The 25,239-nt window shown below is 38.8% G+C and overlaps 3 protein-coding genes across 4 annotated transcripts; 2 read left to right on the top strand and 1 right to left on the bottom strand.

Moving 5' to 3' along the window:
- Positions 1-24: 24 nt before the first annotated feature.
- On the top strand, positions 25-5,933 carry LOC140942847 (damage-control phosphatase ARMT1-like). Its single transcript, XM_073391860.1, has 5 exons — positions 25-165; positions 1,223-1,328; positions 1,843-2,081; positions 3,461-3,635; positions 4,933-5,933. Exons 1-5 carry the CDS (start codon positions 116-118, stop codon positions 5,677-5,679), a joined length of 1,317 nt encoding a protein of 438 aa, XP_073247961.1. The 5' UTR covers positions 25-115; the 3' UTR covers positions 5,680-5,933.
- A 157-nt stretch (positions 5,934-6,090) lies between these two features.
- Positions 6,091-10,626, bottom strand: LOC140942849 (COMM domain-containing protein 1-like). The gene is made up of 2 exons (XM_073391862.1): positions 10,154-10,626; positions 6,091-8,447 (listed from the first exon to the last, which is right to left on the bottom strand). Exons 1-2 carry the CDS (start codon positions 10,613-10,615, stop codon positions 8,346-8,348), a joined length of 564 nt encoding a protein of 187 aa, XP_073247963.1. The 5' UTR covers positions 10,616-10,626; the 3' UTR covers positions 6,091-8,345.
- Positions 10,627-10,727: 101 nt separating this feature from the next.
- Positions 10,728-23,715, top strand: LOC140942862 (ubiquinone biosynthesis monooxygenase COQ6, mitochondrial-like). Of its 2 annotated transcripts, XM_073391874.1 has the most exons (13): positions 10,728-10,939; positions 12,670-12,801; positions 13,175-13,233; positions 13,714-13,920; positions 15,345-15,419; positions 15,678-15,785; positions 16,784-16,846; positions 17,882-17,989; positions 18,136-18,220; positions 19,514-19,631; positions 20,927-21,042; positions 22,274-22,440; positions 23,411-23,715. In XM_073391874.1, the coding sequence occupies exons 1-13, from the start codon at positions 10,777-10,779 to the stop codon at positions 23,438-23,440; spliced, it is 1,431 nt and encodes a 476-aa protein (XP_073247975.1). In that variant the 5' UTR covers positions 10,728-10,776; the 3' UTR covers positions 23,441-23,715. The 2 variants fall into 2 exon arrangements, with proteins under 2 accessions (XP_073247975.1, XP_073247976.1); XM_073391875.1 differs by lacking the exons at positions 20,927-21,042; positions 23,411-23,715 and having other exon boundaries at positions 22,274-22,434.
- Positions 23,716-25,239: the final 1,524 nt, after the last annotated feature.

Here is a 25,239-nt window from a genome sequence, read left to right on the forward strand (position 1 = left end):
TAAGCTCACTTGAAATCTCCGCCACTGGACGAGGCGGCGTGCGTGAAACGGCCATAGAGTTATCGCAGTCATTGCAGGACGAGTGTATCAGAAACCTGTCTAAGCATATTTAAATATGTCTGTATTCAGTGAAAGACCGGAACCTTTATCGGGAAAGGATGAAGGGTAGGTGAACTTGTCTATGTGTTTACATTTTCGGTGAAATGCTCGGCCGCAATCAGCTGAATTTAATGACCTTCCTGTATCTTTTAGTAAAAAAAACGAAATTGTTGGTTGTAGACTGCAGACGGCCAAAGTTTACACGCCTCTCAAGGCTTCTAGTCCAGAAAGACACCCTGTTCAATATGCCAAATAGCGAAATTGTATACCCTGTTTACAAAACCCTAAAAAACCATAGCCTGTTCAGCGGCCCCCCGGGCGGGGGCGGGGGGGGTGGTGCTTCCTTATGAGAGGCTAATATGGATTTTGCTGCTGGATGTGGTCGCATTTTCACGACTGGTTTGGCTATAATGGGGTTGCATTTTCAACAGAGTTGCTAGAATGGGGTCGCACAGTTTTTGGTTTTTGGGATAAGAAAGTTCTTCATTTATGGTTAGCAAACATACCAGAACATATTTGTGTCATAGGTGAAAAGAAAAGTGTTCTTCATTCAATTTAAAAAATGGGTCAATTCACTTTAGGATTACCTATTTAAAGGATTGATAAGGTTCAAGGCTGTGCTCTAAGGAAAATTGAAGGGAGCCCATTGCTCTGAAACTGTAAAATCTAGGGTGCCCATCATATGATTTGTATGAAAAATCTGAGATTTTCTAGTCGCCCGGGGGCAAAAGTTAGGCACCAGGGGCCACCGGGCTCTGCTTGAACACAGCCCTGAGGTTAAGATACAGTGGAATCACAAAAGTTACATTTGCCCAAAAGTGACTAAGATGGGGTCTAAAATTGGCCACAGAATAGAGGATAATGGGGTAAGGGCTGTGAGGGGTCAGCAGCACATACCCAACAAAAATTAAATTTACACACAACCCTAAATTTTCTTCTGAAAATAGGACTGAAAGTACTAGTGGACCCAAACTCTACCATATTTACACCCAAAAGCGAGACTGCAAGTGACCCATCCCTGTCAGATGGAAAGTCCCCTTCTCCCATGATTGATGCAAACATACTTACAGATTTATTGTATATATGTACACCTGATTTATTTGAATATTTCTTTCCTGTTTAGGTCATTTGCCTATCTTACAATACGTGACAGAATGCCAGTTATTTTGACCAAAGTGATTGACTTGGTTCATAGAAGAGCTTCAGCTTCCTCTGATGAAAACCAACAGGTTATCTCTTTTTCTGGTTTGCTTTGATAACTATTTTCTGTTTTTTTTATCCTTCTGCTGCATAATTTTTCCATCTCTAACTTTTTTCTTAACTAATTTCTACTTCGGGAGCAAAGATGGTACAGTGGTGAGAGCACTCGCCTCTCACCAAATGAATGTGGTCCCGGTTCATATCCATTGTTATCCTTATGTAAACTAGCCTGCGAAAAACATCTCTGCATGTTTGGAGGCTATACATAAACAACACAGTTTGAAATATTCTTTCACATGGTGTCATTTTTTTGTTAACCAACTATAAGATTAAAGTCCCTCGGGTGGTTGTTGGGAGTCAGTTAGTCGTCGTGTCCAAATTCTGAACCAAACCGATGTAAATGCTCTGGCCCAGAGGTTCTTTGCACAACTCACTATAAAGACTTGACACTAGAAACTGGAAATCGCAAATCAAAATTCTCTGGCACCCATTTGAGTACCTTTGCTACTGAATAAATTTTTCTTTCTATTTCAAACTTACAAGGAGAATACAGAAGACAGCAAGGATGTGTTAGCAAAGCTTTCAAAACTGAGGTATGAAATAAAAACCAATAAACCTCTGATGTCACTGGAGGGTGACCGGCTGGATGTAGGAATTTGGAATGACACCATCGCCAACACTAAATCATTGGTGGATGACAACAAGGTTGCATCTTTCACTGGGGCTTGGCTTGTTGTTGAGTGCTACATGTATCGCAAAATTTATGAGGCATTTTCTCTCAGGTCAGTGATAGTGATGTGCTGATTGCAGATTATAATAGATCATTGATCAAAGTCTTAAAGCAATGTGATAATGGATTGTGGAAAATATTCAATCCATTATCAAGACAAAAAGTTTCTTGTTATCAAATAAACATGTCGTCTTTTTAATGGTCTCATACATACAAAAGCAAGAGAATTTTATTACCAAACTCACAACCCTCCAAGTTCAATGGCATTAAATTCACCGATTTCCCTTTACTGATAAATTTTGTGTGTTGTTCCCGTGTTCTAAAACATAGTACAGCAAAGAGATTTTCCTGGCAGTAGTAATTGGTGGTCTGTCAGGTGGATCAATATGGTTATTTCCGTTGATCTGTAGATCACCCTTCTATGTTTTTTTCAACTTTTGATAAAGAGCAGTTTACAAGCTAATATCCACTAAAACTTCTGTAAAGAGGGCCTTAAAATTAGGAAATTTACCAAGTTTGAAGGTGATATGTCCAAAGAGAGCAAAGATATTTCTCCACAAAGTTGCAAAATTTTACAGAGGTTTGTTTGGTGAGGAGCACAGGACTGGCCTCCCACCATACAAACATCTGTAAAATCTGTGACGTTGCAGAGCTTTATCTTCATTATTTTTCAACAAATCACTTTCAAACTGTACTGGGTTTATGGCATTCTTTACAGTCATGTTAATGGATTTTCACCAACTGGTCTAAGTCAAAAGTTGAAAAAACCATGAATGGATCTATTATGGAATCTCAGGCCCGGTTCAGACACTGCGCCACTCATGTGCCCAACCTAACTGATGAATTAAGTACGGCAAAAGAGCGGCATGTGAATCAATTTGTTACGTCATTTTTAGTTACGTGCGGCAAAAGATCTACAGAGTCTGTCGAACTATTGTCAAACTTAACTTAGGCTTGACACTTGGTGCACCATCTGAATCAGATGTCATGCCTGCAGTGTCGCCCCAAAGTCAAGCTTATTCAGCTAGGTTCGGCACATGAAAAGTATGGTGTCTGAACCAGGCCTGAACTGATTCTTAACTCTAGTGAGTGGGGATGCTTTTTTTGACTGGTACTTCAACAGAACCAAATATATGAAAGATTGTGCTTGTAATGAAATATTAAATAAGGCAAGAGCTGCACCATAAAGCCTTCTTAGGGGGGTAGGTATGTTTCTAGTCTGAATTTCATTTTGAGGAGTAGGCCATGTCTTTGTTGGTATTTAACCCATCTTTATGTCATTTGTTGCCATTTCATCTGTTATGTTGGTTTTTCAATGTCATGCCACTGGTCGGAATTTTACCCCATCGGCCTCTATTATGCAGAAATTCAGGACTTCCACCAGATCTCAGTTTTTATATTCCTAATATTTTGTTTTTTGTGTGTGTGTAGCAAGCACCATAAGAGTTTTGATCCTTTCCAAGAGCAGAAAGAAACTTCTTTCAAAGAACTTCAATCCTCAGCTGAGTCTCTGGCTCAGTTTCTCTGTGAAGCCATGGAGACAACTTCCGTAAACAGTGGAGATGGTGGAGGTGCCATAAAAAGTGTTTTTGACACTTTGCTCCAGGTACGCAAATTTGTAAGAAAGGAAGTAGGGAATTTAATATGCAGCCTTTCAGATATCTGATTTCATGCATTGCCATGATTCTGCACCATTTATTGATATCAGAAACTCATAAAGGGTTCAACTTGAAATGTGTAACTCCCATATGTTTGCTTTGTTCAATGCTCGTGAACATTCATTCTCGCAAGTACTATATTTGGAACGAGAAGAACAGGTAACAAGAGAGAAGGGATGATTTATTAAACTCAGCTCAGTTTTACATGACATAAAGGTTAAAATATTTACATAGGCAACTAAACACAGTACCACTAAGGAATAAAAGAAGAATTGTAACAACAAAATAGAGAGCGTGTTGGGATCATCCAAATAGCAAAGGCTAATCTAGTGGATGACCCCTGCAATAACTGACCAATAGAACTTCATAAATGACTCGAAGTAATTTTACTCCAGGTTCCTGTGCCTGCTCAGAAAATAGAAGGATTAAGCAAAAACTATAGCTATGAAATTTCACTTAGAAAGTGAATTTACGCTGCTTCGGACTTCATCATGCTTATTCTTTTTCATTCAGTTCGTGAAATATTACCAATTTAATGTTTTTGGAGTTGAATTCTAAAGACTGTATCAAAGTTCAGGAAAAGAAAAAGAAAGTTGTTATCTTGTGTTTTTTACCTCAGCAAATCATGAAATAGGGCACTTTCAGATCGAAGTCGTGCAGTGACAGCAAAAAAGCATGATGCTCATGATAATTTGTTGTTACACCTGTTGCTTTCCAAATTCAGTACTTAGACCAATGAATATTCGCAAGAATTGAACGTGAGCTACATGTTTCGATCCCTAATGAGTTTTTGTTGATGTCAAAAATAAAAATAATAATCATACACAGTCATATAATCTGCAAGAAATTTCCTCACTTATTAAAAATGCTAATCAAATAAACATTTTTCTTTGGGAACATTATGCCAAAAAATAAAGCTCCTGAAATTTTTTAATGTTGGTGTGAAATAATGGACAATTATTATTTTAAGCATATTATACTCTCAACTGTAAAAATGATGTGAATTGCAGCCTTGAGGTTCTTTTCTGTTGCATAATGTGGCCTCCTGGATGCTTTCCATGGTATAGGCTAAGGGTTTCAGGGTCCCAGTACTGTGCCCCACCCAGAATTTCCTTGATTACTGTCTTCCCACTTGAACACAATACCACGCCTAGCCTAACTATAACTAACTGAAAATTATGTTATTAGATTCCCAGTCTTTTGAGATTTTTACGTCATTTTCCTTTTTTGATTATTCTTATTCAGTTTTGTTTGTGGGGAAACCGCTGTGATCTTTCCATTTCAAGTGGAGAAATACTTGGACAACAAGGGCCTGCAAAGGCTGCCCATCTTCAACACTTGAAAGGAAACATTATTGTTGACAATTTGGAGGATGTCTGGAATGCAATTCATAGCAATACAAATCCCAGAATTGACTTTGTCCTGGACAACTCTGGGTTTGAACTTTTCACTGATCTCTGTTTTGCGGAGTTTTTGTTACATGCAAAACTAGCAGAGAAGATTCATCTCCACCTAAAACAAATCCCATGGTTTGTTTCTGACGCTAGCAAGAAAGATCTTCTTTGGATGTTTGAGGAAATGAAGCTATCTTCAAACGAGTTCTTACAGCAGCTTAGTGAAGGATGGCTTAATCGCATTCAAGATGGCTCAATTGTCTTAGAAGATCATCAGTTTTGGACGCTGGCACAAGATTTCAGCGAAATGAAAAGCGTGGCCCCTGACTTGTATGACCATCTGTCGAAGGCCAAACTGGTATTTTTCAAAGGTGATTTGAATTATCGAAAATTGGTTGGTGATCGTAAGTGGCCTCACACAACTCCATTTGTAGAAGCGCTGTGGGGATTTTTGCCTGCTCCATTGTGTTCGTTGAGAACTCTCAAGGCAAATGTACAAGTTGGGTTAATCTCAGGACAAGATGGAAAACTTGATGCTATTAGTAAGGACTGGATGACATCAGGTAGTTTTGCTGTGATCCAGTATGCTCAACCTTAACTACAGTCTGGACTCTGTACTAACCTTCCTGCCCCCCTCGCCTGCTCCTCTATTCAATCCACAGAGTAGAGCTTTATCAAAAGAATTAAATCCTTCCTTCAAAACCACTAGCTCCACTTTCTGTGACTAGAAAAACACAAGTTGTAAAATGAATTGTATGTCATACCCTAAGGAAATAGAGTAAGAATTAATTTTGCCTTTTTTCCTTCTTTGAGTTAGTTCACAGTTTTGATTTATTTTCAACTAACTGAAGGTTAGTTGTCAGCAGTTAACAGTGTTGTACAGAATTTCTTTCACATTTTATTAATCATACAGGATTAAAAATTTTTGTCTGTATCTAAAGACATTACTTATTACTTAAACTATTCTAAGAGTCAGGCAGTTAAGCTTAATAAATTAGTAGAAAAAAGCTGGGATTGATATAAATTTATTTTTTATAATGGTGGTAATACTTGAAGCAAGTTATCGCTACCATATACTATGTAAGTTGTAACAACAGGCTGTATTTTCTGATATTTGTTTAGGATGTCCGGTCACAAGATTTAAAGTAAACTTTATTGTCGCACATACAAGAAACTTAATATTTACTTTCTTGCTGGGACAAGGTATTTATTTGAAATCACCATATTTATCAAGGGCAAAGTCAAAGTGCAGCATGAAGAATCAGTGAAAGATTCTGGCAATTCTACTTTTTTTTACAGAAAGGTCATCTTTGTTACTTAAAAAGAGCAGAAAAACTAAGTTTCTGCATTCATTTTTCATAGAACAAAATGCAAAATTGTTACCAAACGATGTTTTAAAGCAAGAAAGAGGTACCTTTTTGCAGTGGAAGCGATGTTCTCAAAATCACAAAAAAGGTACCTTTAAAAATAAATAGTGTTTTTAAGCTATTGGGAAGCCACTTAACATCCTGCTAATAGATGAAGAGCGGACAATATTGACGTCAAAATATCATTCACTTGAAAGCTGAAATGCCTGACTTCTTTTTTACAAAAGTGCCTTTGTTGACTTTCAACTTAAACGACAAGCATAAACAAGAAAGTTAACAATTTTGCATTTTGCTCTATGAAAAGTGAATGCAGAAACTTAGTTTTTCTGCTCTTTTTAACTAGCAGAGTTGAACTTTTTGTAAAAAAGTAGAATTGGCGTAACCTTTAACTGATTGTGAAGGTATACATATTTTTAATTGTTGTACCTTGTTATAAAAAAGCTTAATTAAAGTGCTTTTAATGGTGATGATTAAAATAACAACATTGGAAAACTTTTCTATTTCATCCCAATATGCCAGGGAAAATCTTTACTATTCATACTTTTATCATCATCACCATCACTGCCTTCTCCGCAAGGCTATGGAAACGGGGAAATTTTTCAGTTGTGTGTGCGTGTGTGTATCAACCCTTTGAAGTGGGTGAGATTATTGATGCTCATCTTGAAGACTGAAATGCACTCAACAATGTTTTGTGGTACATTGATATTCTATGGTATTTAGCATTTTTTTGTTATAATAAAAAATTGAATCGTCTCAGAGTATGAGGTCTAAAGTTCTATTTTTTTTAAAAATAAGAAAATTGCAAATAGCTTTAAATTATTAGTGGCAATATTTTTTTTTGTGGTCTCGAGGTGAGCACTTTTTGGTATGAAATGACGGAATGAAGTGCATTTTGTAAAATCAGTGCACATTATATTTTCAGTATCTTAAAATACCAATGTTTCAATTTAGATTTCTATATTACCAGTATAATTCTTCTAATTTTATATACTACAGTAAATACAGAGCAACAACTGTGGTACAAAACCTGTGTATTGAAAGTCTCACTTAGCGTAGAATTTATCTAAATTGTGCCTTAACTACTAAAAATTTAGATACAAATATTATTATAGTGAGCTTAGGCCTGGTTAAGATGCCGAACCTAATGCATGGAATTAAGCACATGTAAAGTTCAGCTTCTGAATCAATAAGAAATTTATATTTCAATTTGGAATGGCTCACCTGTGCTTCCTGCATAGCCTGGTCAGGGATTTCAGCTTTGAAGTGACTTTGGAACGGCTTTGATTCAGACACCAAACTTTTCATGTCCTAATACATAAATGATTATGGTATATTTTGCAAGTCGTTTTACCGAAATGAGCATTTTTCTCCTTTTGAATTGTTTTTCCGGCTGGAATTAAGATCAGCATCTGAATCAATTCAGCCAATCTAAATAATTTGGGTCGGCCTTAATTTGAATTAGGTTTGGCTCATGAAAAGTTTGACGTCTATACTAGGTGTTACACAACAGGACAGCAAAAAGAAGTACATCAAAATAGCCTGGGACCAGGCTCCTTAGAAGGGGTAAAAGGCAAAAAAAATAGGCGTGACAAACGTGACTGGGCTATTATAATACATTACTTGCATGTTTTGTCATGATATTCTCTTGTTGTATCTTGGTGTTTTCTGGTCTTTATATAGAGATCTGTTTAAGGGAAAGTGTTTTCACGCTTGTCACACAAGGTTTGCCATCTACTTTCCCCTGTGTCCTGTTGCATAAGTTCACTAATAATCAGAGATTATTTTTCCTTGTTAATTTTATGATCAGCTACTATGCTTTTTCATTTCATGTTATTATGTTCAGTTGATGGAGTGACTTGAATAAAAGTTGGTAAGAAAGACGTGTTTGTTCCTGTGATCACTGAGCATAACTTGCTAGTTTCTTCTCAATTTCATCAATACTTGAGAGCACATTAGTCAGCTGAGATTCATCCATTTCAAACTGAAAAACATCTGTTTCCTGAAAGAAGAAAAATAAACATGAGGACCTGGTTCCCCTGTTATTGTTCTGAACACCCTACAATGCAGTTGTAAAAAAAGTTGAGTTGATTGGGGTGACTCATTAGCTTCCATGATATAATCACCTCAATTATCTGAGTTTGTGGTATCTCCAAAAATTCCTGAGTCTAATATTATTTCTTTACTTGAGTATGTTGTAGTTAATTTTTTATCTCAGATAATTTTTATTTTTCCTAAGATAAAAAAAGAACTACAACAAGTGCATTGAACACGAAAAAAATAATGAATGCTGGGATAGAATCTGATCACGCTGATCATCTGCAAGTAATCTTTATGTGGCCACTTGCAATTTTTCACTATTGTTGCAACCATCTAGAAAGATGTGAGTTTTATCCAAATGAATGCAATCATGACCCTGATTGTCTGTGTCACATCAAGTATTTCCATTTTGATGGTCTAGATGGCCTTGACTTCTATACCCTACCTCTTAAGTACCAAACCTATTATAGTCCTTCATGTATGGCAGTGACCTTCCCCTTCCCAGGGGCCCTAAAGGTTGCTAAGGGGCAAAAAAGAGACTTTTTCTGAAGGACATAGAGTTGAGGGTAGTGGATAGCACATAAAAGGGGCCAGAGGAATTCCCTCTGTTTCCTTATTTTATGCCAACATGATTTGCAATACCTAAGAACCTCCCTCAGTGAAAATAATAATAATTAATAATTTTAGCTTTAACCCCCACGGCCACTCCCCTTTCCTCTGAACTTTGGTAGTAGTATTCCTGTGTGTAGGAGAGGCAGCATTGAAAAACGGCACCTTGTAATGCAACCCTCTGTCCACTCAACAGGGTATGTTTTTGCCTCTAACTCTGAAACAGGGTATAACAATCACCTTTTATCAATCAATCGTCTCCTACGTATGATGCTCTAATACCACAGGAATTCAGATTTGAGACCTGATCTATCGTAAGAGAAATTAGTGGAACAATCACCAAAACGATGGTATTGCAATCCTCGCTAAAAAGACTGTTGTAAGTGTATGGAGCCTGCTCAAAAATCAGCCTTTTACTAGCCTCGATTGGAACAGCAGGGTGCCAAGAAAATCATTTTTACAGCTTGCCATTCGGGCAACTTGAAGCTAGCATTTACTAGCCCAGGCATCATTTCAACTAGCCCTAAAAGCTTTTTGACAAGCAGAATTAATTTCACAGTTCTTCTGTCATTCAAATTCCTCAAAAAACAACACTTGCCCGTCGGGTAAGTTAAAAACATAATTCACTAGCCCGATAGCAAAATCCACTAGCCCTGGGTTATCGGACACTACATTCTTTGCACACCCATTACAGACACAAAAACACCTCTCCCTGAAAGATATGCTTCGATTGTTTTCCACGGAATATCCTGCGGCTTCTTATCACTTTCATAATGGGCAAGTCACGTTTCAATGCCCTTAATTACTTGTGTGTGACAACTTTATTCCCAAGGGTCTTTAAGAGCTACTTTGATTGGTCTAAGCACAGCGACCCATTTTTGGGTTGCTAAAACTGGCACCTATCAGTATGAAAAGCCCTTCATCCCACGCCATATTAAACCGGACAAAGGACTTTTTTGAAAGTCTATGGCACGCCCCCATAGTAAATTAAAGAGAGTACCGCCCCCTCCCCGGTGCTACCCCCACTTCTCTCCAGTAGAATCAGCAAGGACATCTTACCTTATTCTCTGTGGACCTTTTTTCCACTTGCATTTCTACAATTGCTACAGGAGTGTTAATCTGTTGAAGATGTCTTGCTTGGCTTTTCAAATCAATCCTCCAGTTGATGTCTTTCAATTTGTTATTCCAGGAAGATTTCTGCACTAGCACGTCATGTATCTTTGTCTTTTGTGATTTCCAGAACTTTAAGAATGCTGCAGCTTGTCCCTGAGTTAAAGCACCTTGTTTGCGCTTCATCTGGGAAGTAAGAAAAGCTTCGAGCTGATTAAAATCCATGTCTGCGGAAACGATATTTCGCATCAAAGTCTCGTATTTCTTCAACATTGATTGAAACTGTTCGTCTTCGAGATCCGCAAAAAGTTCCTGATGAAGAAATTCGTCTGTGATCTCTGATTCTCCAAAATAATCTCTTCGTGCAATGCCATTTAACAAAGCAACTACATTCTTGTCCGCCGCAGCCATCTTGGAATCTAGTGGGATGTTTCGTGTCAGATACATGACGTGACAAATTAGGATCGCAGTTGTTAGTCAGCGGCTGTGTGAATGCCGGTGAAGTACTTCATGTCAGAACACTGGCAGTGTTAGATAATCGATGTCGAAGTGTTGAGAAAATCAGCTGCAACATGTTAAGATCAGCTGTGAGCAAATCTTTTCTTTCTTGCACTCACTTTCTGAAGCTTAGGATCTGTTCTATATGCTCCACTGCTGGCAAGGATGTAGCAGATTTCTACGATATTACAATCGTTGGTGGTGGAATGGTTGGTGCAAGTCTGGCCTGTGCCTTAGGTGAGTGAGTTTGCTGCGAGACCACTACACATGTTTGCCCGACATTCCTTGGCCAAATAATATTATTTTCGACTTATCTTCTGGGCTTAACCAGGGCAATTAACCCATGTTTTGGCCTGGTACGTGGTACATGTTAACTGACTTTTTAACTGACTCATCCAAACCAGTGCCTTGAATCTCTTATTGAATTATTGTTCTTCTCCAGTCCAGAATATCAGAAATATCTTGAAAAATATAATCTTCTGCATACACCTTGGAAATCTGTAGTTTTTCAGGTGCGTCTTAATTGTCTCCCACTGCAGAGTCCGAAAGCAGTATTTTCGGGATCCGGGATTTGACCAAAATACAGTGTTGGATTTGGAAAAATGCAAGATATCTTTACAAGAAAGGGGATTTTACTGCTTAACCAAGGCAGCAGGATTCGCCAAAGTTTGGGCACAGGGTGCAGGATTTTTTTTCCTGTATATTGGGAATTCAGCAAATCATACATTTGAGCAGCAAATACTAATCAACCAGGTGCACATCAAGCGGTGTCTCCTTTCAAACCAAACTATAGAGTGTGCCTTGTTACTTAGTTTCGTTTTATAGTATTGTTTTTGGAAACCCCAAAAGGAATTCAGAAAAACCATAAAAAAAAATAGTGGGATGCAGGATATTGTTGAAAGAGCAGAGATGTGCATCTGGATCCCCCCCCCCCCCCCCCCCCTCTTCCAGATACTCTCTTTTGGACAAACCAAGCTTCTTACCCATGAAAATAGCCTGTTTCAGGCCTAGGCTCTCAGATAGTAAGGATTAGTAAAAGTTAACAACTGTGTCAGTTAGTGGAGGTGGGTGCCCGGGATGTCCATTTTTCCTTTAAGCTTTAATAGCCAGACTACATAACTATTAGCATGGATACTCTTATTAGATGCTTGATGCTTGATTACCCAACTCATTTTCCAGGGAATGAGGGTACCTCTTCTGGTGAGCCATGCTGGGTAATTTTGTTCCTTAAAATTAAATGTTTCCTTCAGTTAGACAAGATTTCATGTGGAAATGCCGTCAGGTGTTTCTTATCAGGTTATGTAATGGGAAAATATATGAGAAAGTGTTAGAAACCTTAGTATTATACAGTATTATACAGGTCTGCTAACTATTGCTTTTCAAGTACGGGTCTTGTTCCTGTAGATCGATAACTTTGATTTCATGCCAGATGAATCTTGCAGATAAACTTCTCTGTCTCTTGGTGGTATGGATGTTTTCTGGAACTCACAATAAACTGCCAGACCAGACCACCACCTGGTTAGCTCAGTTAGGAGACTGTCAGACTGGTGAGCGGGAGGTCGCGGGTTCAAATCCCTGCTGGACCAACACTCGGGGTCTTTAAATAACTGAGAAGAAAGTGCTGCCTTTGTAATGGCATCTGCAAACGGTCAGACTTTCTAGTCTTCTTGGATAACGATCGAAAACCTTAGGTCCTGTCTCACAGGACTGTCACTTATCTAGTTCTTATGGGATGCAAAAGAACTCACACCATCGTTCGAAAAGAGTAGGGGACATAGACCCCAGTGGTGTGGTCAACCTTTCCTGGGCTGGAGGAGAGTTTTTGACGTAGGGATAACCTCATGATCCTCCTTCTCTTGTGCTACTGCCTTTAAAACTTTAATGGCTATCAATCCTTGGTCTGGTTTTATCCATGTAGTTTATTTATTAAGTTATTTCATCATCTGCTTTTGCATCTTTTCCACAAGGTCTTGAAAGAACATTAGATGACCATAAGATTTTGCTACTTGATGCTGCTCCAGACAAAGCAGAAAACATAACTTCCATTTACAGTAACCGTGTTAGCAGCATTACACCAGGATCTAAAAAACTTCTGAAAAGTAAGTTGAAGTCACTATTACAATCATTTGTATTTTCTAATATTAATAAAGTGAGGTGCTAGTCATTAACATTTTGTAAATATCTGTGTAGCCTGGAACCTTCTGATAAAATGCAAAAAAAACAAACAAATTAAGTCAAATACTGGTATGCAGAATTTTCCATTGGTCAAATTATTTAGATGGGTACATTATTTTTATAAACTCCCATGCCCAGAACTAAAATACAAATGAGTATAGTGCTGAAAGTGGAAGGAGCCTAATAATTATTATTGTTCCCTTTTAGCTAGTATACGTAGTATGCCTGTGCATCTAAGCCAACCTCTGATCTGTTCAGCTAGTGACTCTGTTATTAACAGTCTTTTTGCTTTGAAAGGTATTGGTGCCTGGGATCACATTTGTAACATAAGACACAAGCCATTTCGCAGAATGCAAGTAGGTATCTGATGATTATTAGAAACAGTTTACCATTTTAAAAGTGTACCTCTCCATCTAAATTTGTACTCAGTAGATCATACTGTAGGTTTAATTTGTTGGAATATTCCTTTTTAATTCTGATAACTAGCTAGAAAAAGCTCTTACACATTTAGGTGAAACATTGGATTCTTAATTATCTCTATTATGGCAATCTAGAACATATCTCATTTTGGATTTTTACAATAAAATTTTATTACTTCACTTTTTATAATAGCTAAAGAAAAACTTCACAAAACAATTTAGAGTTCTCTTTGTAATATCCCTTGAAATACAATACATGATGTATAGATAGTATCTTCAGAAGTTCTACCAAAGATGATTTGTTAAAATGGTAACACCACAACAGTATACGTGCTGGAGATCCAAGGCTTTTAGCAAATCTTCACAGTAACAAAAAATTCTTGACCCTGATATTGTTTAATTTTGTGTTGTCATTAGGTCTGGGATGCATGTAGTGATGCACACATTTCATTTGATTACTCAAGTACCATTGATGATGACTCAACAGATATGGGATTTATTGTAGAAAATCCAGTAACCATTGCAGCTCTTAAAAAGCAACTGAAAGTTCTTGATTCAAGAGTAAAAGTTCTTTATGGAACAAAGCTTTCAAGGCTGACTCTTCCAGATTTCACAATAGATATGGTATAAATTTACACTTGCTATCTTTTTTTGTAGCTTCTTACCTTAATTGTCTTGTATATCCACTTGACATAATTGTGCCTTAGCAGGAGAAATCTTTTGAATGCAAGGGATAGTCTATATAGCTATAACCCAAATCTTTATAGTCAAGTTTTACCAAGGTACAACTGCAGGTACAACTGCAGGTACAACTGTACCTGCAGTTTTGAATTTAATAATAATAATAATAATAATAATAATAATAATAATAATAATAATAATAATAATAATAATAATAATAATAATAATAATAATAATAATAATAAATTTTATTTATATAGCATCTATATCATTAACTGTTCTAGGCACTTTACAAAGTATTAAAACTCTAAAAAAACTAACAACTACATAGATATAAGTACGAAAATTAAATAAAAATCTATTTATAAATTAAGAAAAAGCTTGGTGAAATAAATATGTCTTCAAGTGTTTTTTGAAAGAATTCAAGGAATCTGCATTTCTTAAAGATGCAAGTATGCTGTTCCATAATAATTTAGGTCCTGCAATAGAAAATTTTCAATCACCATAAGACTTCAGCTTAGATCTCAGGACTTGAAGTAACTTATTCGAGCAAGAATGCAAATGGGCTGCTACAAAAACTGAGCATATTGGAATTTAAACATATCCTGCGTTCTCTAAGTAACCTCTTCAATCTTGAATACAGGGCTGTACTGTGGGATTAGCTCACTTGGTGGAATGCTTGACTGCAGAGCAGCCAGGAGGTCATGGGTTCGATACCTAGGGCCGACCAATTAATACTCAGCGTATTGAAAAAACTGAGAAATGAAGGTAGTTCCTTTGCCCTGCAGATGGCTAGACCTTCACATGGCTGCCATGACTACGTAAGATTGCAGTCTTCTCTCCAGAAGGAGACATTAAAATAGTGTCCACAATAGTACCTACCTGTGTGCTAAATACACTCAAATATAGTACATTTTTCCCACCACAGACCTTGGGGGGCAGAGGCTGGAGAGACTCCTTGAGGACCTGTTGTACTCTTTCTACCTTTCGTATGCCAGATTATTGTAATATGAACTTTATATCTGACTGGAGATAGATTCCTCTGCTAAAATCCTATATTAATTTACACCGGTTTTATAAATCTCATAAGAGGAGAGATTTCGAAAATGATTTGATCAAAAAGTTAAACGCTAAAAAAAAAAAAATCTTTTAGTGTTTAACTTTTTGATCAAATCATTTATAAATCTCCTTAAAGAAAAAATATATATATATAATTAAGTTACGGTAACCAGTTTGAGCGAATGTACTAGTGTTTATTAATGGCTTAAACTTTGCTTTCAATCCTGGGCTTGTACAAGTGAATGAGGGTTATGTTTCTTGATATAAAAGTCAGATGAAGTAATAATGATTTTTATTATTATTTAAAGGATTCTGAAGATGTTGGTCATTCTTGGGCAAAATTAGAGTTGGAAGATGGGAAAACAGTGCATTCAAGATTAGTGGTACATTATTTTTGAATGATTGAATAAAACTATTTTAATTTAAAGCCTTTGTCACAACTGGATCAAAGCTAATGAAAAAAAGATATAATCTATTAATAACTGTATGGGGGGATAGTGTTTGAAGGAATTAGTTTTTTCAAGATTCTTTTTTTGTGTGTGTCTAACATAATTTTCGTAGTCAATTCAGGAAGTAAAACCAAATTTTATATCTCTTAATGTGCTCGGTAAAAATGACTGCAATAATTTTTTATTGGAAAGATAGGAGCTGATGGACCACAGTCTTCAGTGCGAAAGCAAACCAATATGGAGTGTCTTTCTTGGAGGTATGATCAGTCTGGAGTAGTGGCAACTCTTCATCTTGGAGAGGTAACTTAAAAAAAAAATGCTTTCACTCTAGCCTGTTATTTAAAAGGATCTGTAGTAGAAGCCATAGCAAATAGCCAGAAAATTCAGCCAGGCAGATGTATTGGGATCCCAGGGAGGTACTCCAGATTTCAAGTAACGGGGGTGATCGAAGGATTTTTTGGGTTTAAAATTTTCAATTCCAGGATTTTTGGGGGTAGGAAAATTTGGCAAGTACTTTTTTGTGTGGGTCGATTTCAGTAGGGCATGCCTCAGCCATGTAGTTCTGCGAATTAAGTACCACCAAACTTGATAAGGCTTGGAAATTCAGCATGGGATTTTTCGGGGTTAATTTTTGGTCAAGGGATTTTTTTGGGTTTTGCTGAAAGACCTAGACCACATATTTTGGGTTTTGATATTTGCCTCCATTTGATCATCACCATCACATGAAATCCAGAGTACTCCCCTTGGATGGGGACAAAAGGAGAGGAAAGGGAAAATTAAGGGCAATTATTCCATCTCCGGATTCTTGTTTCCATATCACTTGCACCAGGAGTAGTGAGTAGTATTTTTTCCTGTACACCAGGCAAGTTGTTCAAAAGGCAGATGGCTCTATACCAGATGAATCACCACTATTCAGTGGCTAAAATTGTGTTTTAGGATAACCAACTACATTATCCACGCCATAGATGTTTTCCATTATTGACTCCTCTGATTTTATAAGCAATTCTCCCTTCCACGTGCAATGCAATTTGGATTCTAGCAGTTCATGGGAAGTCCAGTGGCAGATCTAGGGGAGGGCCTGCCCCCCCCCCCCCCCCCTTATTTTTAGACCAAACTGAGGCCCTTTGAGCTGAAACAAAATTATTTTTGGGACCCCCCCTTATCTCAGGGTCAGGATGACTACCTCCCTCCCCTACCCCCTTACCTAAAGGTTTGAATCCACCACTGAAGTCTCCAGAGGTTTTGTCCAGGTCCCATTCTCATTCCCATTCTCATTATTATAACTCATTAATTTTCAGATAACAGAGAATGTGGTCGCATGGCAGAAGTTTTTACCCACAGGACCCATAGCACTCTTACCAGTAAGGGAAAGTTCATTTAATATGACAAGGGGGGGGGATGAAGATATTGAGGGGGGGCTCCGAAAATTTTTAGACACCCGAAGGGGGGGCTCTGAAAAAAATTGTTGCGCTAGGAGGGGGGGCTCCGAAAATTTGTATACTTCAAAACCAACACATGACATCATCATACAGATCGGATGGTTTTCAACTCAACAATTTAATGACCTGTGCAACTCAGCTATATCACGTGGCTTACAGATATAACAAATGTAGTCTCAGTAATTATTACACTCTTGTTCATCCCAAAAATGCTTTAGAAAATTGTATCACAACTGTATCTCAAGTTTGTCATAGTATAAACCATTGAAGACAATAACGGTAAATATATTTAATACAGTCTAGCGATCTTTTTTCAGGGGAGCAAAGGAATTGAAGGAGGAGGGGGGAGGGGGGGCTCTGAAATTTTTTCGACTACCAAGGAGGGGGCTCCTAAAAAATTGAACCGCTAGCGAGGGGGGCTGCTAAAATTTCAAGCTTCGAGTTTCAATATCTTCATCCTCCCCCCTTGTCATATTAAATGAACTTTCCCTAAGAACAACAATACTGTTGATGTTCTCATAATTAAGTGACCACTTCTGGAATCCATTTAAGTGGATGTAACTAGAGCTGATTATTCACGAGAATCAGCTCACAGTATTGACCATGTGATAAAGTTATTAAGCGTGGTTGTTTTAAGCTCGGTATACATTGCTTACGGCCATGTTTTCAATGCTGGCCGTTGTAGGGAGAAAGTGAACTTGTATTTAATAAATTTGAATGTCCTTGCCAGTTGTTAAGTACAGTGATTAGTTACTTATGTGTTTGCTGTTGAAGTTTTTGTTGTTGTTGTTGTTGTTTTTTCCTGAGAGTAGACAGAACTGAATATTGTGTTAAGCTTTAAATTTAATTAACTTAAAAAATCACCACCCCTTAAAAAAATGTTGCATATTTTGGCGGTTGTCCTTTATTTAGTGAAATTCTAAATGAATACTCATTTTTGCTTTTTCTCTGACTTAGTTAACAGAAAATCTGAGTTCTTTAGTGTGGTCAACAAGTGCTGAACATGCTAAACAGCTTGTTTCTATGGAGGAAGATAGATTTGTTGATGCTGTCAACAATGCATTTGTAAGTTTGTACTTTTAAGTTTTTGGTTTACAAGCTGGGGCATTTTGTGGGAGACTCTTAATTTCTTGGTTCCTGAAAACCACTTACACGTATGTGAATGAAAGTTTCCTAATAAAACGTTATTATCATTATTTTATATTGAAAAGTGGGAAGATTTTGAGCGTCATCCTCTTGTGGACCAAGCAACAAGACTTTCACATCTGTTAGCTTCTGTTGTTCAGCCATGGACAAGTAAGTGCCCCAACAGTATGTTTTTCTATAGTGCTATCTTAATTTTGCTCCACTTCATAGTCAACTGCCGTTATTTTAGCCAGACACGATAGGTATCGTGAGTAGAGTCTGTAGGAGGTAGCCTGCAAGCGAGCTCTCTGGGGCGCTCTGGCGGCAGGGTAGGAAAGGAAGGAGAGCTTGCAACCTTGTCTCTGGAATTGGAATATCAGCGTCAAAAATGTCAATGCTAAATGCTGATTGGCAGAGATGACAAAAGTAATGACGCCATTACCCATGGCATGTGCTTTCACTTGTTTTCCAATGTTTTTTTACATTTGTGTTCATTTCCGCTTTGCACTGATTGGCAGAAATCTGACAGCTCAGTCAATGGGGAGCCACAGGGGAACAGAGACGTAGTTGCAAGCTCTCCTTTCTTTTCCCACCTAGCCGCTTAGAAACTCAAAAAGTGTCCACAGGCCTTTTAGAGTTGGAGTCCTTAACAACGGAAATATGTTTCAGTTAATCGTCCCAAAGGACGTCACAAAGCAAGAGTTTACTGAACTAAGGCAATTGAGCCAATACTCATGCAGGCAAGAATAGAGACCTTAAGGTATTCCGTGTACGGGTACGGGTAAATTAGCCATACACTTAGCCGTAAATATGGTTAGATGCCCTCTTACCCGGAAGAAACGGGTAGGCTACCCTGCAGAATGGTGAAGCCATTATCATGTCTGGTTAATCATGTTTGCCTTTTATAAAACTACGAGGTAAACATGTTCGCTTACCCGTACCTGTAAACAGTGCCCCCTTAAGGTCACTATTATTATGACAAATTTTTCTGTCTTTCAAAAAATTGTTTTAAAAAAGGTTTCCCTGTTTTGCAGATTTATTCCAAAATGATTTTTTGGCCAGGTTTTTTTCAAACCCAAGAAAAAAGCTCTTTGAGTGATAATATTTTTGGATTGAATACTGAAGCAAGTTGTGCAAAAAGCTAGCATTTTTTACCTGAAGTAGAAATTGGCATTTAACGCTTCAATCCTCTTTATGAGTGATTCGCCATGACTTTATACCACTGTCTGCTACCGTTGTAGTATCATAATCCTGGACTAATCTATGGCGACATTATTTGTTTCTGTATTAGTAGCTTTTAAATCTTTGGGTAAAAGTGTGTTACAATTCAAATGAAACCTCTTTGGTACAGTGCTATTTTTTTTTCTTAAGATTTTACAAAAAGAAATTTTGATACATCATACCACTTGTAACATATTAGTAATGAAGGGTTTATTCTTATTAATTCATTTTTCCTTCACGCAGCATCTGTCACCCAGTCTCCACCGAGCGTTAGTGGAGTGGAAGAAAGAAGTCGTGCTATGTTTCCGTACGGCTTTGGTCATGCAACAGAATATGTCAGGCCAAGGCTGGCTTTGATTGGGTAAGACAGCACCGTACTTGTAATCCGTCACTTTCAGTGCGCAATGTCATGCTGAGCTAATCTACAAAAGCGCGACACTGACTTTTGTCATAGGCTAATGGAGTAATACGATCGTCGGGTTAGTGAAGTCCTGAATAGGACTGTTGTTTACACAACTCCAGGGCTAAAACCATTCACTGTGGTACCGACTTGTGTCTCAACAATTGTCATCAACTGCGTTTAAAGAATATCGAAAAGAAGTCATCAGTTTGTTGCAAGATCTATAAACTCTGGTTTGGTTTACTTTTTAAAAGTGGACAATTTCCAAGCTAGGCAGGGACTTCCTTGAAGTTAATTTCTTACTTTTCAAGTATCACTCCTTGCCACTGATTAATCTCAGGTTTATAAACCCCAACATGCTCAAATACCTTTGTTTACTCTGTCGCAAACTATTGTACTTCCTCAAAGCAAAGCTGTCACAGTGGTACTACACCACAGGCGGTCTCTGTTTTCTTAGCCCGTTGAGCAAAAGATGCACCGTGCCTCCAGTCAGGCGAGTGGCCATTTTCTACCTTCAGTGAGAGTAGAAAATAGCCACACGAGCAACCGGAGGCGATAGACGGGAGGTTGTTGACAGTTGTCTCTTAACTCTTCAAGCATAGCAAATCACATTGGTATGCTACAAATGTAGCACAGAATTCATTTCCACTGCCTTTGGGAGTAATCTGTTATTTTTCTTCTTGGGTTGCCACGTCTTGCATCTCATGAGTGCCACCATGCCTGCGCACCTACCATCCCACCCACTTTCAAGAAAAATAAGAGACTACCTAGAGTATCCAGTGATGAACACATGTGCAGGTTGGAGTACTCTAAGGGAGTGATAGACTGTGAGTGGTCGTCCTTCTTTTTTCAGAGCCAGTTGCGGCGTGTGAAAATTTAGAATTATGAAAAAGGAGGATAGATTGGTGCGGAAAGAGAAAAAATACTCGCAGTTTAAGCAGACCCAACGTTTTGCAAAAAAATCCCAGGGAAATGCAGAAAAGGGGGAGATTGATATATCCCAACAAAACGTTTTGAGACTACTAAAAAATATCCCAGAGAATTGTAGAGAGGGGTGATACTTATAAGCACACTGTTTGCTGGAGTATAAGGACAATGATCTCCTTGCACTTTGCGCACGGTAAATTCTGTCCTTAAGAATTAAGGGAAGGATTGACCCCTGAAAATGATTTGTTTTGCTGAAACTAAAGCTTTAAAAATATTATGTTCGCACATATTGAGTATATTGAGTAAAATTTTGTTACTTTTGTTAAAAGTGACGCAGCCCACAGAGTGCACCCTTTAGCAGGACAGGGTGTTAATCTCGGGTTTGGCGATGTTGCTTGCTTGAGAGATGTTTTATGTGAAGCTGCTGAAGAAGGAAAAGACATTGGTAACTTTTTTAGAAATATTTGTCGTTGTTTCAGTGTTAGTTTGCGACTATTATAAGGCATTGTACTTACTCGTAAGTGGAGATGTAAACGCGCTAGAACATTCTGCAATGACTACAGTGGAACCTCAATATAACGAACTGCCAAGGGACTGTCAAAATTTTTTCCGTATAAAGAGGATTCGTTATATAGAAGGTCTTTTTCATATATTAGGCTGATTTAGCAACAGGACGGGAACGTCAGGTGACGACGCAAAAGCGCACAGAAAGGACTAAACACGACTTCCGGTGCCCAATTTGCCTCTCTGCCCTTGGCCAGGCCAGTTGTTTAATTTGCGCGCGCCGTCGTCAACTGACGTTCCCGTTCTTTTGCTAAATAAGCCTATTACTTTACCATTACCGGGGTAAAGAAAATCCTTCGTAATATCCAGATTCCACGGGGGTTCTACTGTGGTTTAGGAGAGGAGCCCCTAAGAGCAACTAGCCCATGCCATCAGAGTGTTACTTCAGAAAGAAACCGCCACATCTGTCATAGTAACATTACAGTTAAAAGGACTTTAAATTTGACTCTAGCTGAGGCGTAGTGGTCTAGTAGTAAGAAATTTACTCTTTAGATCGGTAGATATGGATCTCATCGTTTTCTTCGCAGGAAACTTTGCTCTACAGTGTCTTTCTGCTAGGGGTATCAATAGGATAGCAATTCTCCCTGGGACTTCTTGCAAGTGAAACACGGATATGCCCGGGGGGAGGGGGAGGGGGGTCAGACTCAGGAGCGTGTCACAAAGTCTCTGCTCGGTCTACCGTGATATCTTATTCATAATTACGGAGTTTTAGCATCGACGACGGCGACAGCAGCGAAAACGTCACTTTTAAAATGACTTCGCGTTTTTTCAAACTTTGTCGCGCTTATTCCAAATTGCTGGAAATGTCAAATTAATGTAGGCGAATTTCCCTGGAGTTGATTTCTTGGGGACCACACTCAAGTTTTAAAAGAGAGAGAAAAATTCGTTGTCGCTTGTTTACGTCCTCCATAGGGATTTTCACGCCGTAGTCGTTCAGTGACGCCAAAGAAATGTACAAAAAAGTGTGCTGCATGTGCAAAGTTGCTGTTTTGCTTATCAAACCTATTGCTTTTTTGAAGTTCTTGCTGCCGTCTCCGTCGTCGTTGCTAAAGCTGCCTACTAATAGCCACTGAGGGCTTCTTATAACTCTTTCATCTTAAATGTTTTTTCAGGGTGTTTGGAACATCTATTAACCTATGAAACCAGGCGACAGCAGAGTGTTGTTCCCATGATTACTGCTATAGATTTTCTCAAGAGACTGTACTCCACCTCAAGCCCTCTGCCAGTTCTTGCTCGATCAATGGGCCTCGTAGCGACGAATGCTCTTGCTCCGCTTAAGGTAACACCTTCTTTAGTGAACTTTAAAAAGGACTTGTTAGCTCAAGGGCGCTGTAAGCCTGTCGCATAGGACACGCGACGAGACGTAATGTGCATCAGGTGGATGGAAAAAGAGTCAAGCCTGGGTCTTTTTTTAAAATTTACTATATTTGATCGTGTAAATGAGAAAATTCGCCCGAATTTTATATGACAAATACCTTGCCGAAAGACAACCGCAGTTTTTTTGTGGCGTAGAAAGTTGTCCGCAAGTCGTTTACGAAAGGCATCCTATGTGTGCAGTAAGTAGGTTATTTTTGCCTTATAAAATATTCTCACCTTTGTCCCTGCGCGCTCACTGTCCAAGAACTCGACAGATCTAACAAGAGAAAAGGCGGACTCTACTCCGATCGCGGGAAATGTATAACGAGTGTGAAAACACACAGAAGACTGAACACAGAAACGTCACTGATTATTTATGTTCAGGCAGATCAATGTCTCTTTACGCGCTCGTAAGCTCATGTTGGCAGAGACCCAACCCTTAGAACAAGGTTGAGACGGGACGAATTTTTAAAAGTTTTCTGCCCTAACTGAGGAGAAAGTGTATTAATGTTGGCTTAGGGGAGGGGTAGGTGGTGATCCCCCCGGGATCGCCTTTGGACCAGGTAGGGGAGGGAGGTGGCTTTGTATGCGTGTGCCTTTAGCTAACAAGGTTCTGTTTGCTAACAAGTGTTAACCCCAGTTTGAGCCACTTATGTCCAGAAATGCATGCAATGGCGAAAATGGCGAAACTGGCAAAAAATCGCCAGCCTCTGGCGATTTGAATTGGATGCCAAAAGTGGCCTATTGCAGGCTGGCGATTTTGGCGAAATTGGCGATTTTGGCAAAAATTGCCAGAGGGCTGGCGATAATAGCGATAAACCTCCCAGACCCTTGGAGACTGGCAATTATAGCCCGGCCATTGCGTTAATCTTTACGTCTTATTTTTTTCCTAGGAGGAGATCATTAGGTTCGCCACGAGATGATAAAGGACTGGACGATTACGATTCCATCTTTACACTTTCTTGCTACACTATAGAAATTTTGCAGTCAGCATTGACTCAACAAAATTTGGGCTACTACGAGAGGGGGAACAGCAAGAACGGTACAAAAAACGACTGTGTTGCAGTCTAACTGCATAAAAAAGATGCAATGAATTAGAACAATTATGCGTTTTTCATTTCGAATCCGCCCACTGTCTGCAAATCATTTTCAACAACATCAAATTTGGTACAGAACTCTTAAAACCCCATTTACACGCGCTGAAAAAATCGGCACGGCACGCCAAATTTTGGACACTGGTGCTACATTACATTTGGGACCGATACGTTTACACGTCGAAAATTGGGAGTGCCGTGCCTTGAAATCGTCAGCACGGTGCCAAAAATTTGGCGTGCCGTGCCGATTTTTTTTAGCGCGTGTAAATGGGGTTTAAGACACGTTAGTTGAGTTCTGCCAATACAGGCCTGAGGCAATGAAGTTAAACAAGACATTTGAAGACATTTGTAAGAATGCAGCAGGCCCCTATTGTTATTAAAAATATTTGTTACGTCTCGAGTCGGCATTGTGTTGCTTTCTTTGTTAATCAAGGGGAACTAGAAAGAACTTACCGGCTAGATCTAAAGAGAATTCCAGTTCGCATACTAATCACGACTGACGAACCAGATCTGTCTGTACTTAAATAGACCGGTATGTTTGGCAGTTGTGAGCTTTAGGGAAAATTTCGAAAAAAGACTAATCCTTTCCTTTTATAATGACCGGTCCGTCTAGCCTGCGTCGCAGACACTAAACCTCCGTTTAGACGATGCGTGGACCGGCTGCAACGCAGAGTACGGTCCGTCTTCCGTCGAGCGTTGAAAACGCGCATGACACGTTCTCGGGTTGCCGCCCTCGTTTCTCGCGTCTTCGCCGCTCGACGCTCGCGTGCGCGTGAACTACCCTCACTAAATCTGAAGAAAAGGAGAGACTGCTCGCAGTCTACGGTCCGTCCGGCCAGTTTCGACTTCTGGTATTTATAAGCGCCCTAAGATTGTCTAGCTGCTACCTTCGCGTCAGACGGCCAGGTCCCGAGACAAATGATGGCTATCAAAACTAAGTGCAGAACTGCTTGTTTATCTTCCAGCAAGAGCTGGAGAGGTCTTCGCTCTTGCAGGCCACAAGAGTTCCTCCAGTTTTTTTGTAGCAGTTTTGCAAATTGGCCAGTCATTGGCAATCCAGTGTCAATACAGGGAGGAAATTTTCTTGCCAGGGGTATTGTCTAACAACCGAATGGAATTGCCCCCATATGATAACAAAATAAGTGCAGGAAAAACAACGAGACAGTTTTAACATTGCCCTTCAAACAACCAGCTTTTGTTAAACTACCGATATACTAAACTGGCAAAACCGTGTTTTTTTGGCCACGCCCAAATTGCTTACCAGTGGATGGGGATAACACACTCTCAGGAAAAAAACCCTTTCGGCCTTTTTGCAAAGTTTCTGACCATGCAGTACAATAACTTACCCTACTGCTTTTGAGCTCTGGCTGGTACCTTCGTGTGGTACTATTTTAAGGCCTTTCTTTACCAATTAATACTCAACAAAATTCATCTTTTTTCATTTATGAAAAAAAGTTTAATTTGTCTGTTGGGTAGTTTCTTCGTGTTACAGATGGGTGCGATCACCAAATGATGTACTTCAATAAATAAAAAAATCGAATAATACTCACACCACAACAAAATACCCAGCCAATGAAAGCTTTTGCAACTAGGAACACCTACTATCCACCTCCCACGCATCCTTTCAA

The sequence above is a fragment of the Porites lutea genome, chromosome 7, assembly GCF_958299795.1.
Source record: "Porites lutea chromosome 7, jaPorLute2.1, whole genome shotgun sequence".
Classification (NCBI taxonomy): Eukaryota; Metazoa; Cnidaria; class Anthozoa; order Scleractinia; family Poritidae; genus Porites; species Porites lutea.